We start from the raw sequence: 18551 nt of genomic DNA on the forward strand, positions 1-18551 counted from the left end.
GGACTTGAGCTGCCTATCACTACCGACGAGCTCAGAACATGTTAAGAATATTGGTTTCATCATAGCCAAAGTTGGTGCAGCAGACTAAATAAGGAAATGTGAATGTCTCCCACTCCTGTGCATGACTTCTGTTTCCTTCACTCCATGATCCATATTCTCAAACATTTAGGGATATGCACACCCACATTTGATAAGGCTTTCATAGGGGTTGTGAGTATTTCAGTTTTATGAATATAGTGATATTCTTATAAGGCTTCTACACCATGAATGTGAAAACACTTATGAGATCCCAACAAATCTCCTTTGTGGCCTTAAGAAATATTTGTTGTGAAAGCCATAAGTGTATGAGAATATGGGCATAAAGCTCAACCTTCCCATCATGCATGTTGTTACAGTAAATCAGTGAAGGTGATTGACAGGAGCCGACACAAATGGTGAAAAGAGCGCCAACAGTGGGTGCAGTTCTTTCCCTCCACTTCATGAGAGTCTGAAGCTCATGGCAGTGATTGGCAGCATGGGTGACATGTCCCAACAAGAAGAATAAAAGGGAAATTTTTTACTATTTTACTCTTTATTGGTGACTAGTTACAGGAGCTACGACTGTCTATGTATTTACACGAGATCTCCTAAAAACCCCAATTTCGGCCTCACTTTGATAGTTATGCACTAATGAAAATAAGGCTCTGATGGTGATTATGGGCAAGTTGTTATTATTCTGGTTTAGGGTAAATTATGGCTTCCACTGCTACAATCCCTGGATACTACCCCTAAAGGATGATGGAAAGTTTTGTACAGTCTGCAATGGGGATTGTGGACTGCAAACTAAAGGGGTCCTTAGGTAAGCATTCAGTCCTAGAAGTACTATTGATTTAACAGAAATACAAGTATATTGTCAAATAAATGTTAAAGAATCTGGCTATTCTTCACATTTCCTTTTAGTAAAATAGTTTCTAAGGCCAAGTAGTTTGATCATAAAACTTTGAAAAGTAAAATAATAAAAAAAAATTAATACACAGTCTATACCGATGTGATACCTGATAACCAGCCATAGCTGAAGAAATTAAGTATTTTCAATACAACGGTATTGTGTTGACCTAGGCTAATTTTTTAACCCTTTCATGCCACATCATGTCCCACGGACGGTACTCGTTTCACTCTGAGGAGATTTACTTAGAAAAAAATACTGTACAATGCCAGATACATGTCATTACTTACACCATGAGGAATGTATATATCATTTAGGGCCACTAAGAACTGATAGTAAAACTTTAAGGTTCTAACTAGATGCTGAGGAAACACTACATCTCGGGCCGGTGCTGCACCAAACACAGCAAACTGGGATGGAGGCTTCAAAGTCAAACAGAATAAGGATCAAAATATCCTTTAGTTGAATATTCCAGATGAGTTGAAAAGAGTCTGGTATTTCCACATCCCTAAGTCTGAGCCTTTCCACACACAATGTCTTAGACAAAAATTATAGTTTGTTTCCTTATATACCTTATGTACTGCTTGCACATACACAAGCATGCAATCACTCACACATGGATGCACACATGAAAACATGAACACACACACACACACACACACACACACACACACACACATAAAAGCACTGACAGTTATCTACTAAATATACTCCAAGTTAACTCCTGCCATACAATATAAATCACATTTCCAACTCAAAATTACTTTAGTTTCTAGGAATAATTACCTAAGTGATTAATATAACACAATCAATTCTACATGATTCATCTAATTACATGAAAGATTTAAAACTGTTGTAGTGTTGTAACCATGTGATGTCTAAACATTTACTGCCGAGTACAAATAGTGAATGCTGGAAACTTTTTGCCTTAGAATAATTTTCATAAACCACAGATATTATCAATAATTACATCCACTGACAAATTAAGGATATTTCCATCAGAGCTGATTCAATACTTTTCTACATTCCATTGCTACTGCATTTGTAGATTCAACACAATCTAAGGATGTCAGAAAGGTATGTACATTAAAATCAGTAAAATTACTAAAATATGCTCATACCTACTACTTCAAGTCAAAAGATAGACCTACAGCCTTGCAGGAAATGAAGTCTGGAGGAGCTGACATGATGCTCTCAAAACTTGGGTTCTGACAGCCTCAACACTACACACATGCATGCTCAAAATACTACAGAAAGTGACTACCTGGGAGCAAAATTTCATGAAGCCTTTTTCTTTTTCTCATTCTTTAGTTTTATATTAAAATATAATTTTTAAAAATGTTCATACAGTCTACGTCTCATTCCCATACATTAAAATATTAAAACAAACCTGCAGCACAAATGGTGGTAACCTTAAACTCACACAGAGCAGTTATTTATTGTAGTGAGGCTGCAGCGCCGGACGTACATTTTGCTGTGAAAATGATTAGTGTGATGGATAGCACATTGAACTGTCCTTGATTCAAACTCTACTAACCAAATGATATGCAGACAACAGTTTTTTTTTCTTCTTTTTGTAAACATTCAAAACTTCTTGTTCATTCAAAACAAAATTGCCAAACTATGAAAGCAGAACTTAGCTAACATCCACGTAGAACACAATCAATGTGAAAATACAGTGCACGCATTTGTACATTATTTAATAATACATCTATCCGATGGGCATCAGGCAAGCCTGTGATTCAGAACATTACTGCTGGAATGTATCAGGCATTTTCAAATTTATTCAAGAAGACAAGTTAGTAGACTTGGAAACTGATGGAATTCTAGATACATTAAGATGAAACAAGCTTTCTGCCATGGGTGCAACACTTTTGGTGCCTGAAGCATAATATTGATCATTCTGCATGGATGTATGCATACACATGCAAACATACACACCACACCATACAACAGGCTACTGCTTAGGGAATCTTTACTAATATGCTTTTTTTTGTTGAAAGTGATAAACACTGAAAGCTCAGTGCAAATTTTCAACTGGAACAACAAAAAAAGTACATTCACAACCTTCACTTCTAAGGGATTCTATAATAAACTTAATTTACCAAGGATTATGAAAATGATAAAACAATTATAATTCCACATGTATCACACATGTACCTCTGCTCTCATTCTTATCTTGATGTGATGCAAAATGAAGCAAATAAATACTAGAGATGAGATGAAATGTAAAGATACAAATGAGAGGGGTTAACAAACACTACCATATACATGTTTTACAATGTACAAAACTATTTTTTTATATGACATGATCCTCATATGTTCCATTACTTCCGTATTTCTGCATATTACTGGGCACCCTATGCTATAGCAACTGAAATTAGTATTTTTTTTTTTTCAGAAAGGCACAGAAAAAAGAGCAAGAACTGCAAGTAAAGTAACTTAAAACATCAAAAGAAAAAATGTAACTCAAGGAAAGAATAAGTCCTGACTGAAGAGAAATTCATTCATGTTTTTTGCAGGGATTCTATCACAGTCTGTCATCAGCTGTAAGGCTTAGCTAAAATCACAATAAAACTATAATGCAAATTATGCAGAAAAATATTACTGAAACATTGGTTTCCAATCACATTTGAAAATAAAAGTTTGCCTTTTACTGGGCTTTCCCTTTTACAATATAGAAAGAAAATAAATGTTTACACTGATGAGGTAAGAAACCTTTCCCCTGGCAGGGAGGGTGACGGGCCTCCCAGCACTTGCCTCAGGAAGTGCACGGGGAGGTGGGAACTCCTGCAGGCTGGCCACCGGCAACCCCGGCAACACACAGCACTGCCGGGGCCACACGTACAGTGGTGCCATGATTAAGACAGTGGGAATACCTATGTACTAATGCCAAAATTGCTCAATATATTAACAAAAATAATATAACAGTCTTAACACCTGAGGGACTACTTGTTCTTTTCTCTGGTTCTTGGATGATCACACTTTTCCAGGACATCCTTGCTGGGACCCCGACACTGAGTGCACGAGGTCTTTATGATGTTATTCCTTGACACACTTGGAGGTTTGATCACTCCTCTCATCTTATCACAAGCTCAGGTTAGTTTTTTCACATAAACCTTGCACATGACCCACCACTGTCTCCCATCTTTCATCCCAGTAGTCATTCTTTGTTCTGCCCCATGCAAGGGCCTCCGTGGCATGCCTATGGACGTATGACGCCTCTCTGGGTAAGGCCTTCAAACCGCTTGTAAGTGTAGTTGATGAAGACCCAGTCCTTGTAGCCCGCCTCGCCCTCCTTCACGGGTGGGGAAACAGCTGGAAGGGCAGGCAACAGCTTAGCATCAACAAAACACATTAGATGGAAAATACACATGTATTACTACTGGAAAACATTACTAAAATCCCATTTAGTGCATGTGATGAATCAATTAACAGAACACGAAGTACCAGAGAATACTCATTAAACCACTGTCACAAACTATAATATGCTCATTTTTGTGTATAGGTTCTCCATTATGTAAGCGATAATGGGGAAAGCAATGTGTAGATAGCATGCAGCATCTTTTCACAGCCACTGCAAATGCTGCCAGCTTTTACAGCTATGTGTCTAATGTTACAAAAGAATGAGAAAAATGTAATTTCAATGGTTTGCTGTTGCCTGGTGTTGAGGTTGGGCTTGCACTGCTAAGGTAACTCTTTACAGCTTTGTGCTCTTCAGTCTTACTTGTGATATTAAATTCCTTCTTTAATAATTATCTAAGTTATTATTTAGGGTTTGCATGTGATTCAAGTGTACTGCAAATAGCAGTTTTGTAACTGGTTATATGCAGTTATTACCTAAATGAAAAAATACGAGACATTTCATATGATTCTACATTTACAATTGAAAATAAGTAACTTCTAAAACATGGGTGTAACCCCTACTTTCTAAAGCACCTCTCTGGAAAGGAGTGAACCTATGGGAACCTTTGGAAGGGTTTATGCCTTTTATATATATGATCTGTACAAAACAAGGCTCACTTTTTCCTCTTATGCATTAACTTATGTGCAATGGTATTTCTAATCATTATGTGCTTTTATATATCCAGCCCCTAACAAACAGACATGTGGCATCAGATTAGTCTTCAAAGTCTTTTTCCTAAAATCTTTAGGAATATATTTAAAATGAAAAATCACATGCCCCTTTCCACTATTTATGATAGTGATGAGTCAGTGTAGAATGTCATTAATACTAGAGACCTTAAATGAAGGTTAGGAAGAACGAGTGTCACAGACAAAGTCAGTTGTGACTCATAGCATTATCTTAACTTCCTATTTAAAAAAAAAGAAAAAAGAAAAAAAGAAGCCAAACCAGGCTGCATACTGTAAGAAAGCCATGGACTCCCTGAATCATTTCCATGATGCTTATCAGATGGCCGGATGGGTTACCATGCACCTGAATCTGTGGCGGCCTGTTAGCACGACTGCATATTAAATAATTTCTACAAAACCATGGCTCTTAAACTTCATAAGGAACAGGAGTGGTTTCTATTCAGGGTGATGCTCAAATGCAAAACTAACACAATCAGGCAAGATAGACTGAAAAGGCATGATCCCTTGTAAGCACATATGAACGATGCATTCTAGAGAGTTGGGATGACCGAGGACTCTGTTCGCATGCTTAAAAATGACTAAATACGAGACCAGTTTGCAAAGAGGTGTCTTTTTCAAGGCTGCACGGAGAGGAGAGCCAACACAACCATCGCGATTTGAAACCCTGGTACAATCCTTTTCAGGCCTCGCTTCTGTTTGAATGCCACATGACAGATAACTCTTTATGTGAACCCTTCAGTGCATGAATATTAAAGTACCCAATACCTGACTTCAGCAGACCCTCAGGACACATTTGTCCCATGAAAACATGTTTCCATCCCCTTTTTGATTTATGTGAAGTTTTAAAGCTTTTATTGCTTTGTTTTTTTCCAATCATAAAACAGAAGCAAAAAGTTTGGATAATGGAAAAAAGTGAGATTTCAGGTTCTCTGATATTCATATAGTTGATTGATGTCATAACATGGCTAGGTTGTATGGGAGTATCGGTAATCAACACACCAATGCATGCAACATATGAATGACTAACATTAGTAAAAATCCAACTCTAGGTATGATTGGTAAAAAAATGCTACATAATTACTGCTTAAAAAGTACTGTAAGAGAACACAAGACTGGGGTGAATCTACAATATACTGTTTGGCAGGTCAAGAGGTGAGAGTTACTTCAAATTTAGAGCAGGCATGAAGTTCTGGATCATGCTTCAGGTATTACTGTGCCAATGACAGGGCCCCAGAAAACTTCCCACAGCAGTTTTCTCGTGGTCTCCAACACAGAAAGAGTGAAAGACTTACGTAGCTTTATGTCAACCTCTGGGAACTCATCAAAGTTGCTTGTGTCATCGATGGATTTTACTTCAACGTTTATTACTGAAGGTCGTTCTCTTGTGTGCTCCCAGTCCACTTGCTGCAACAGACAAAAACAATGAAAGGTCAAGATAGAAAGTGGAGTAATATGAGAGATAATACCAGAAAGCAAAGACTATGATCTTAACCAGGGCTACTCAACTATTATTAGCAAAGGTTCAGTTAGACAAGTTCTAATGTATGCAGAGGTTTGGATAAATAGTGTAACTGGACCCCAGGCTCCAAGAAAATAATCAAATAGCATGAAAGTCCTGGCAATAAATTCTTGCAAGTGTATTTCCTGGACTGACGGTAGGCCCTGCGGTCAGTCAAGGAAATACACTTGCAAGAATCCATCACAAGGACCTTCATGTTATTTAATTATATTTTTCTAATCTTGGAGCCCAGGGTCTAGCCACAACACTCAGAAGGTTCAGATTTGGACTGTGGGCTGCCCGTTGATTAGCCCTGTTCTAAGCAGTGTGTGGACTGTGGATGGAATCAATGCCAGACTTTTTGGTTAGTCAAGAATGAGTTTCATGAGGAAGAGGGGCATTAAGAGTTATGGCTATACAAAGTAAGTAATGGAGCTTCTGTCCATAATTAATAAGGAAATCATATTGACAACCAAAGGGAGAACAGAAAATACCTCAGCTTTATGGAGAGTACACAAAAATTGTACCGATTCACATATTTACCTGGAAGAATTTCATGCTTTTCAGATCTTCAATGCCTTGGTGAGAGCCTGCCCTGCGGTCTGCCTCACAGCACAGACGCATGATGGTGTCTTTGGCCTGCTCCGAGATGGGAACCTCAGGAGGGAACACTAATGTTTCTCGCCAGCTCATTACCTTCCGGTAAGTTTCCTGAGGATTTTCACTACAGAATGGAGGGTAACCTGTTCAGCCAAGGAAAAGTTTAAATTTAGAGCAAGAAAATTCAAATCTCATAATAAAGCAATCAGCATTTTTCTTTACTTTAAATACAATGTAGCTAATGTAAATTTGTTTACTGTGTTTTTAAGTTGGTATTGCCTGTAAATATCTTTAGTGGTTCTGCAGCCCTTGTACTAAGCTCTTAAGAGTTAATATATAAATATCAGTGATATCTTACACACATGAACTTTCTGGTTAATATGATCCTCATTAATGAATACCTTTACCTCTATACAGGAATGAACCAAGGTGGAGATTTATAGAGCTGAGATCAAAAGTTCCACACTGCCAGTCTTACCTATCAACATTTCATACATAATGACCCCCAAACTCCACCAGTCACAGCTTTGTCCATAGCCAGTTTGCATGAACACTTCTGGGGCAATGTAGTCTGGTGTCCCTACAGTGGAGTAGGCGAGGGCCCGTCGATTTTTCTTCCAGCTTTCTGCCCGACGCTTAGAATCCATAGGATTGGATGCTGGAACATTGGAGTAGGTCGCTATGTTGGTGGAAAGGAAGAGGAAGCAGGAAAACAGAGGTAGAGGAATGTAGGAGTTTTGAAAAAGTTTCAGAATTCAAAGTAAGCACAAGGCAGGGATGAGCAAGGAAGAATTTTTAAGAGGAAGTGTTTGATTTTTTAATGCGAGGAAAGTTTTGAAGTAAATAATATAAAAGCAAACATTCAAAGGATGCAGCACAACATTTAAGAAGTTTTAATAGAAATTATAGAGATGAAAATAAATGAGTAATCACGCAATGATTGAACCAAAAAGAGTTGATTTGGGGATGAACATTGAATTTACCACAAATAAAAGTAATAGAAAGATAAAGAAAAGGAAGGGAGGAGGGAATGGGAAAAAACAAAATCAAATTAATGGTCATAAAAAATAATAATAAAGAAATGAACATTCACAAAATTCAAACTCAGTATATCTCAAAAAAATGTATTGTATGAAAGCTATGCACCAAAGTCTATTCTATATTATATGTTCCTTTAAATCCTATGACAACCACAGCACTCATAAATGCCAAGAAGTTCAAAGTCAACGTGTAACACTGTGCTGCGTGGTTGGTAAATTTAATGTGAAATACTGATGTGATGACCAATTTTCATGGCCAAGCTAGTGGTGAAAACTTTCCTATTATCTTTTACACATAAGCAAATTCCTGAAGCAAAATGTGATCCAGTTCCTATTGAGACCTGGAGTTAATTCGGTTTCAAATATTAAGCATAAGATTTCCTTTATCCCACTTGGCAAAATTTTCTACAGTATAAAGACTGAATAAATATTCCTACATAAGAATAAACAAACTTTTCTTTAAACAATTTCTGTGTTCAATAAGTCACATGGAGACAAGTGTGGCCCAGACTTACTGAAATCGGACGGTTTAGCTTGACTTAGGTCTTTGTAGAACTCCGTGCGGTGAGACTTCTTCATGCCAGTACACAGGCCAAAGTCAGACAGCTTTATGTGCCCTCTGGCGTCTAGGAGGAGATTGTCGGGCTTGATGTCTCTGTGAAAGAAGTATTATTGCTTAGTTAAGTTGGAGGCATCCAAAGAAAAAATATTTAGAATATATAAATAAAAACTTAGAAGCACACACAATAAAAAAATCCCAGAAATCTCATAATACAGAATGCATCTAAGTACAGTATACACATGTAGTATTTAGTATCATTGTTCTCCTCTCTGACGGCAGCAATTCTAGAGCTATAAATCTAAGCACATGAACACTGCAATCTTACCGGTGGATGAAGCCAAGCTTGTGAATGGAGTCGATGGCAAGTGCCGTTTCAGCGATGTAGAACTGCGTGCACTCCTCTGACAAGGTGTCCTTCTTCATTAGTAGGGTCATCATGTCACCTGAGAAACACAAGAGTCACTGAAGCTTGTTTTTTAAACTAGCATAAATCATCAGCAAGTAATAGATGTGATGCTATGACATCACTGCTGAGGGCACCAGGTTAACTTTTAGAATAGCGAACAGTTTTTAAGTAAGGCATCCTCTGTGCTCCCATGTAAGTTTGTTGATGAAGGGAAAGCAAAGTGACATTAAGTGAACATGTTGAAATTTTCTGTGTATCCCACAACACAAACATTATACATTTATCAGGAGCCTTAAATGCTCAGGTTTCCTAAATATGATTGGCAAGGAATGAAAAGATCAACTGGACCATGGGTAAAGACTATCAATGAATGAAAGCTCTCAACAAAGTGATGTTCTCTGTACCTCCAGCCAGGAACTCCATCACCAGGTAGAGGTTGATGGGGTCTTGGAAGGAGTAGTACATCTTGACGACCCACTGGTGGTCAGCTTCCACCAAGACGTCTCTCTCAGCCCTCACGTGTGCGACCTGTGGCACGAGACAAACCAGTGAAACTACAATTATTTCATCATTATCATCAGTAATATTTTATTATTATGATGTCATTCTCAATTCTACTGCTATTTCTTATCAGCACTGTGTATTTTCTATTGGTATTATGATATTAGCTTTCTAATTGTATACTTCATAATTATGAATACTAAATGTTGTTACAAGCATTGAGATACATAAATGGAAAAGTATAGAGAAAATTGTTGAGCTTGAGAAACAAAACAGTTTCCCTGCCAATATTTCCCAACAGTTCAGGAAGCCACTGGGTGAAAACACTGTACATGTACACACCTGTTCCTTCTCCAACATGTCAGCCTTTCGTAAAATCTTCATGGCATAAATGTGTCCAGTATCTTTCTTTTGCACTAATCGGACCTGTAAAGAACATGTCAGCAATCAGTCTTCAAGCCTTGCTTTGATCAGCTTTAATGTAAAAATACAATGCTCTCTAAAGTCATGCTCCTGTTGAATGATGCACTTAAACCTCTTAAGGTTGCATTCATAAAACATATTTTTAGGATACTATAAGTAAAACCTTCAAGATATATTTAAGTCTATTAATGCCATAATGAGACCTCTTCATTACCGAATAGGATTAAAATCAACACATTAATAATTGTGAAGACTTCTAAGAAAGCCACTTATGTAAAAAGTTTGATGGGTGTCTTTAAACAACACTGAAGCAATACTAATAGAATCATCCAACACTTTCCCCACACAGCACTGGAGCTACCTGTCCCATAACACAAAGGCTCCATGGCATACACTACTCACCTCTCCAAATGCTCCTCTGCCTATAACCTTGAGGGCCTCAAAGTCCTCAACACCAAGCCGAGATCTCTTGAGGCGGAGAAACTCTGTCTCCTTCTGGGCATGCTGCTGTCTCTTCTCCTGTTTCTGGTCTTCAGACAGCCCCTCCTCTTTCATACTCTCCTCCAACTTGTCTTGCCTGTAAAGGCATGACAAATGTGAAATTAGTGCTTCCAAAAAGATAATCATGTGTTCGACTTACATTCCAAATGATTATAAGCTGATTATATCTATAAAGAATTCTTTGCAAAGTAAGACATGGGTGAATCCTGTTATATATAATACTAATAACAGGTTTGAAGTAGATAATTATACAAGCAGAATGTATTTCTTCCTTCCTACAACTTGAATGCTTTCAGGAGAGTATCAAGACACCTTCGATCATTTTTTTTAACATTCAATTTAGCTCTGCTGTCCCCTTTTGGGAGAAGTGTGTCTGCAGGCTTTATTGATTTGCTTTTTTGCCTTTGACTGTCTGCTAATTTAAAAAAAAAAATGAAGCAAAGAGAACTGGAAGAGCTTGAGGATGGGGTAAGCCTTCATCCTACAGCTTTTATTATCTCAGCACTGGATGGTAGCAATTATAATGACAATGATAATGTAAAGAACTATCCTGAACATTTTCTTACCCTCATTTACTTCCTGTTGACATTTAATATATAATAATGATTGAAAGCCATTCATCTTGTAGTCCTTACAACTAGTAATTTAGCATAAACGGACTAAATAATCATGATCAAGTTACAATGAAATGCAAACACTCATCATATTTCCCAACTTCTCTGTCATTGTTACAGTACTATGCATAATGTGTAGGGATTGGGGTCTACATCCACTTGAAGGGAAAAAAAAAAAAAAAAAAAAAAAAATCAGTACATTATACCGATAAGGCTTTTGTAGAGGTTGTGGGTACATCCGTGGCTAGTTTTCTGAGCCTAGAGATAGTTTGACAAGGCTTCTGCACCGTGAACGTGAAAAACACACATGCGAACCCGACTGATCTGATTTATAGCCTTTGGAAATATTTGTTATGAGAGCTGAACACGTCTGAGAATACGGATGTAAACACCAACAACATGAAGACGTAAGGAGGAGTCTGCAAGAAGCTGGTAGGCCTATGCAAGACAGCTCCTGTAAACCTAACCAGACCTAATCTCACTATGCACTAATTTATCTTGTCTTTTATTAGTGTATGTTGTATAAACACTCACAACATGACAACCACGTACGCCTGTTCCACTCATCCACCACTCTATCGGTGCTATTCAGAGAGAGAGAGAGAGAGAGAGTGTGTGTGTGTGTGTGTGTGTGTGTCAGAAGAGCATGAGAAACAACAACACTGGCTCATAAGAATGCTTCACGCGCGGGGTTCACGAGTGCTCACCTCTGTTTCCTCTCCAGGTGTTGCGCGATAAGGTTGGAGTAGTAATTTTCCAGCGTCACCTTCGCCTTGGTGGCCTTGTCGAGGGTGTGGCCGCTGAAGCGTATTTGACCCTCCGTCGCCGCCATCCGGCCCACCCCTGCGGAAGAGAGGGAAGAGGTCGTTAGTGGCTGTGACAAGAATGCTTAATTATTGGGAGGAGGGTGATCAGTAACAATATTAATGGTGAGATATTGAGAGTATAAAGGATAGAAACAATTTTAATGGTGAGATATTGAGAGTATAAATGATAGAAACAATATTAATGGTGAGATATTGAGAGTATAAATGATAGAAACAATATTAATGGTGAGATATTGAGAGTATAAAGGATAGAAACAATTTTAATGGTGAGATATTGAGAGTATAAATGATATAAACAATTTTAATGGTGAGATATTGAGAGTATAAAGGATAGAAATGATTAAATAAAGATATAAGCTACCTATTCCAGCCAAAGAAAGATGCGATAATGGTCAAGGATTCTTATTCGGGGAGGAAAGAGAAGAGAGTGTTAATGGCTGTCGAGGATTCTTATTGGGTGAGGAAAATGGCTGTCAATGATTCTTATTGGGTGAGGAAAATGGCTGTCAATGATTCTTATTGGGTGAGGAAAATGACTGTCAATGATTCTTATTGGGGAGGAGGAAAATGGCTGTCAATGATTCTTATTGGGGAGGAGGAAAATGGCTGTCAAGGATTTCTATTTGGGGAAGAGGAAGAGCAATAACAACAAATGGAAATAGACAGTAAACAAATCAGTAAAGAAATAAAATACCTACCCCTGCCAAGGAAAACGATAATAACGGCTGTCAAGGATTTTTATTTGAGGAGGAAGATCAAAAAGACTAAATGGGTGACTAGACTTTACAAAATGAACAAATAAATATATACAAATTGATAAATAAGTAAATTCCCCACCACTGATTAGGAGAAAGACAGTTATTGCCTATGTCAAGGATAGTGAAGGGAGATCAATGACTAAATTAATTGGATGACAAGGCATTACACACAAAAAAATAATAATAACTGCAATGCTTCTTAATTAGCGTCAAACTGGGGTGTTGAGGACGCAGTAAGCCATTCATTATGTGGTGGAATCTTCTGGGGGAGATTCTGATATAAGACGCTGGAAAAGAAGAGGTCGGAGTCATCTCACTTAACCTGGTAGCAGCGAGGGGCCGAATTTGTGGCTTTATCATTTAGCAGCGACGGGCCAAATTTGTGCCATGATATAGACCCCCCAAAATAGATGATGCATAAACTGATCACAAATGCGTTGATATGTATTATGAAATGGTTTGTGTGAGTGATGATTTTTTCTCATTTTTCTTGCTTAGAGGGAAGAGCCTTTAAGAAACATGATCCCCGCAGCTACTGGGTTAAAGAGCGCAACGAAGTAAAGGAAAATCAAATCACTTCACTACCGCCTCTATGATGTCACTATTATGTCATGCTCATCCACACTTGCTGCTTGGCGTGATTGTATTTAGCCTAATGGTAGGAATGTAGAGAATGCAAGACACACACACACACACACATACACCACCTACATGAGAAGAAAAACATGATTAAGTCAAGATGAATAATTATGATAAGGAGGAAACAGAACAAACCAACTCCTTTCCCTTACTTAAACCCTTTCTTTTATCTACACAATGGGGAGACGAACAGTGTTGTAATGTGACGGGGCAAGGAAGGGGTAGGAAGGAATGAGATAGAAGCAAGGGGATGGTGGAGGAGAGACGGAAATAATTAAGGGAAAGGAAGGGGAAAGAAGGATGGAACGAATGAGAGGGAAGCAAGGGGATGGTGGAGGAGAGACAGGGAAATAATTAAGGGAAAGAAGGAGAAAGGGAAGGAAGGGAGAGGGGAGAAATGAGACAGGAAAGGGAATGGGCAAAGAAGGACGGGAGAGGAAAGGAAGGGGATGGGGAAGAAAGGGAACGAGGAAGGAAGAATGTCAGGGAAAGGTAGGGCAAGAAAGGGGACGGGGAGGAAATGAAGAGCCAGGAAGGGGACGGGGGGGGGGAAGGGGTAGAAGTGGGGTTGGCAACATTGCAGAGGAGAGGAGGGACTCAGGGAGAGGGAGACAAGAACACCGTTACACCAGGAAGTAAGTTTGGATTCTCCCGTCTCTTCCAACTTTTTTCACCCCGTCTCCCTCTTTCTCTCTCACTCCGTCCCTCTACCTCTCTCCACACGCTTCTACTACTACTGCTGCGATCCAATTTTGTCCTATTCTTTAATTTTCTAAGCCGGTGGTGAGGGAAGTTTGTATTCTCTCGTCTCTTTCAATTTTTTTACCCCTCTCTCTCTCTCTCTCTCTCTCTCTCTCTCTCTCTCTCTCTCTCTCCATCCCTCTACCTCTCTCCATACTTCTACAATCCAATTTTATCCTATTCTTTCATTTTCTGAGGCACTAGTGAGGGAGGTTATAGTATTCTCCCGTTTCTTCTAACTTCTTTACCCCGTCTCTCTCATCTTCCTTCTGACCCTCCACACGCTTCTCCTACTTCTACGACGATCCAATTTTGTCCTATTCTTTCACATTCTAAGGCACTAGTGAAGGAGGGCATTAGTATTCTGCGTGCGTCCTGCGGTTAAGAGATACACGCCCGCTAGCCCGAGGGAGATCCCGGCCAAGCCAAGCATTTTGGACGCCGTGGAGGGAGGCAATGAATGGGCCGGAATGGATAGACAGGCTCCCTTGCAATTTCTTCACTGTGTCCTAAGTTGAGGGTTCTAAGGCGGTTCCATTACACGGACAACAAATCAAAAGCTAAATTTCAAGTACAGATTTATTACATGTGATTTCCAGGTTGTTCTAGAAGGCAATACTCCTTATTTTGTCTTGGCTAAGCTTCCAGAACATTCGCGTTCCGTCAAGGGGGTAGATAGGAAGTAGAAAGGAATAAATTGTTTCCAAGAGACTTTTTACACATTTAGCAGATCCGAGTTTCCTGTAGGCTCCTCCTGATTCGCCAATTCGGTTACGCCTACATCGAGAGAGATCTGATAAGCATTTACGAGACGGGCTGTTACGTAAGCCTAACCTGACCCACATGAAAAAGAACTACTACTACTACTACTACTACTACTACTACTATCATCTACTATTTCCACCAGGTTAGCCTTATAACACGTGTATACGGTTAAGCCAATCAAGTCTTTTTACCCCGTTGTAGGTATCTAAGAGAGAGAGAGAGAGAGAGAGAGAGAGAGAGAGAGAGAGAGAGAGAGAGAGAGAGAGAGAGAGAGAGTATACACAAGTCATCTCGTTACACACACATACACGAGCTAAGCTGACAGACAAATCGTAGCCATACAGAGAGGAAGAAACACCGTAATAGTACACACACACACACACACACACATACACACACAAGAGGACACGCGCCGTAACTACGATAGCGATCACATGAGCCAGACAAACGGACCTACACACACACACACACACACACACACACACACAGCAGACTCTCCCACTCATACACGCGGATTGAAGATAATTTGTTTACTTCATCTCGTTTTGTTTTCACGGGTATAAATGTCTTTCTCATCTTAGACGTATACGAACACCACTTGGCCTGATAAAAAAAAATATACCAATGAAATGACAAGACAACAGGAAACTTAGCTACACAACTTGACCGCTGGAAATGCAAACACAGGCCCAAGAATGACTAGACCTACACATACATTAAAGCCACAAACAAACACACACACACACACACACAAAAAAAGGCATAATAACGTGTCCCCCATCATTAATTTGACTTCCCTAAAAAAGCATCATCATCATCATCATCAGCATCCATTTAATTTTTTTAGTTAGTTGAAGAGGCGATGATTATGTTCGTTATAATTTAGGTCTTTTCTCTATTTTTGTCTCCTACAGCCACTCTTACACAATGCCCCACTTTGATTGTAGTATATACGATTGTTATTTTTGAAGATTATTTAATCAAAAGAACACACACACACACACACACACACACACACACACACGAGTTCTTAAGCCGAACGTTCAATTAAGTGGATTGCTGTGTTATTTGTTTTACGTAAGATATAAAACGAGGAGGAGGAGGATTAACCAGTAAAGATGATGATGAAGGAGGAGGAGAAACATAAAGGAGGAAGAGGAGGAGGAGGAGGGGGAGAGAAGAGAAGGTGGTGGTGGTGGTAACAGTTGAGGAAGAAGAAAAAGAAGAAGAGAAAGAAGCAGTAGAGGATCATGAAGGAGGAGAAGAAAAAGAAGAAACAGTAGAGGGACATGAAGAAAAGAAGAAGCAGTAGAGGTTACATGGAGAAAGGAGAAGAAAAAGAAAATGATAGAAAAAAGGCAAGAAGAAAATAACAGAAGAAAAGGCAAGAAGATAAAGAAAATGACAAGAAAAGGCAAGAAGTAAAAGAAAATGATGGAAGAAAAGGCAAGAAGAAAAAGAAAATGATAGAAGAAAAGGCAAGAAGAAAAAGAAAATGACAGAAGAAAAGGCAAGAAGAAAATGAAAATGATGGAAGAAAAGGCAAGAAGAAAAAGAAAATGACAAAAGGCAAGAAGAAATAGAAAATGACAAGAAAAGGCAAGAAAAAGAAAATGAAAAGAAAAGGCAAGAAGAATTAGAAAATGACAGAAGAGAAGGCAAGAAGAAAAAGAAGGGCGTCGACGGGGGAAAGCCAGAGGTCCACCGGTCTGCACTGGAAGCCACGAGTCCTCCTCCTCCTCTACCCACTCGGCAGGCTGCCAACCGGGCCACCGACGCCACCACGGCCACTACTACAATGCTGCTAACACTCGCCACGGTCTGATCACATGCTGGACTTGTGATTGTCAGCCAGAACCTTCCTTTAGAGGTTGTCACACACTTTACCAGTTCATTGCTATCTGAATGTGTGTGTGTGTGTGTGTGTGTGTGACGAACTTAACCTTCAAACCTAAGCATGTAGAGTACACCTTGTAATTGACCCACTAAATAAATTCCCTTTCACTGTCCACACACACACACACACACACACACACACACACACACACACACACACACACATTCTTTCCTGACCTCTACAAATTCCTGACACGTTCCTATTCATCCCACAACACGAAGCAAAAAACACGAAAGGCGAATAAAAAGTAGTTCAAAGGAGAAACCAAAAAAATAACGATGGAAAAAAAGATCAAAATGGCCTTTCTGAGAATAATTAAATAAAGAAAAAATAATAACGAGCCATTTTCACGGGCTAACAACAAGGCGAAATGCAACCACTGGTGAGAGAAAAAAAAGTACTTGGGATAAAAAAAATATAAAAAAGATGAAGTGACGTAACTATTAAATTAAAGAGTTCAGTCCACCCTCTCTCTCTCTCTCTCTCTCTCTCTCTCTCTCTCTCTCGTAACAATCCTATTCCATTCCCTACACTCCACATCATTCCATTTTCTCGGGTTTTAGATCATCAATTCCACCTTTTCCACTTCTTTTTCCACCTTCCATAATCCCTTCCATTCAATTTCAACCTAATCCATTACCTCAATTACTCAAAATGATTATATTCCATCCACTGCAATCCACATCACACTATTCCATTCTCCAGGGCCAGTCGATTCCATTCTTTTCCACTATCTTTTTAATTTTCCTTACTTCAGCGCCATTTAATTCAACCCTATTCCATTCCCTCAATCACGAAACACACTCCTTTTCCACACTATTTCATTCTCAAGGGCCATTTAATTCCATTCTTTTCCACTACCTTTTTTATCTTCCATACTTCAGCGCCATTTAATTCCATTCTTTTCCACTACCTTTTTTATCTTTCATACTTCAGCGCCATTTAATTCCATTCTTTTCCACTACCTTTTTTATCTTTCATACTTCAGCGCCATTTAATTCCATTCTTTTCCACTACCTTTTTTATCTTCCATACTTCAGCGCCATTTAATTCTACCATGTTCCATTCCCTTAGTCACAAACATGCTCCTTTTCCACACTGTTCCATTCTCAAGGGCCATTCAATTCTACCTTTTCTCTTTTCCTCATCCCTTTAACTACATATTTCTACTCCGCCTTTGAGCTCCACATCACTCCCCAATTCCAGGCCAGCATACCATCACTCCACACTCCCTTCTCAACATACCACCTCGCAACCACACACAGGCAGACCACATTACATTCCTCTTCCATTTAACTACATTTCCTACTCTGTCACTGAACTCCACATCACTCCCATACTCCATGGCCAGCATACAATCACTCCACACTCCCTTCTCAACATACCACCACGCAGCCAAACACAGGCAGACCACTTTACATTCCTCTTCCATTTAACTCCATTTCCTACTCCGTCTATGAACTCCATATCACTTTTCCATATTCCAGGTTCATCAGAGTACTCCACCAACCTCACGTGCTCCACACTCCCAACTCCACCCCATTACCACACAGTCATACCACACCACATTCTATCATTCCACCACCAAATACCTCCCTAGGCCATATTCTCGTACCCATCACCACCATCACCACCACCACCAGCTCGCCATTCCCTTCATCACCACCAGACCCCACCATCAATGCTCCGCGGCCAATACATCATACCACAAACACTGCCATCATCACCACCATCACCACCGCCGCCGCACTAATGTCGT

At 39.3% G+C, this 18551-nt stretch overlaps 1 protein-coding gene across 6 annotated transcripts in view; it reads right to left on the minus strand.

Moving 5' to 3' along the window:
* Positions 1–552: 552 nt before the first annotated feature.
* Positions 553–18551, minus strand: part of LOC127009012 (serine/threonine-protein kinase tricornered-like) — a 128299-nt gene continuing 110300 nt past the window's right edge. For all 6 annotated transcript variants that reach the window (XM_050881592.1, XM_050881594.1, XM_050881591.1 and 3 more), the window contains 10 exons: positions 11873–12008; positions 10453–10627; positions 9970–10053; positions 9531–9654; positions 9046–9163; positions 8674–8813; positions 7597–7797; positions 7062–7261; positions 6313–6424; positions 553–4243 (listed from right to left, as the gene is read on the minus strand). In XM_050881592.1, the coding sequence (XP_050737549.1) occupies positions 4131–4243; positions 6313–6424; positions 7062–7261; positions 7597–7797; positions 8674–8813; positions 9046–9163; positions 9531–9654; positions 9970–10053; positions 10453–10627; positions 11873–12008 (1403 nt within the window). In that variant the 3' untranslated portion in view covers positions 553–4130. The remainder of the gene's footprint in view (positions 4244–6312; positions 6425–7061; positions 7262–7596; positions 7798–8673; positions 8814–9045; positions 9164–9530; positions 9655–9969; positions 10054–10452; positions 10628–11872; positions 12009–18551) is intronic.

Source organism: Eriocheir sinensis, chromosome 39, assembly GCF_024679095.1.
Source record: "Eriocheir sinensis breed Jianghai 21 chromosome 39, ASM2467909v1, whole genome shotgun sequence".
Taxonomy (NCBI): Eukaryota; Metazoa; Arthropoda; class Malacostraca; order Decapoda; family Varunidae; genus Eriocheir; species Eriocheir sinensis.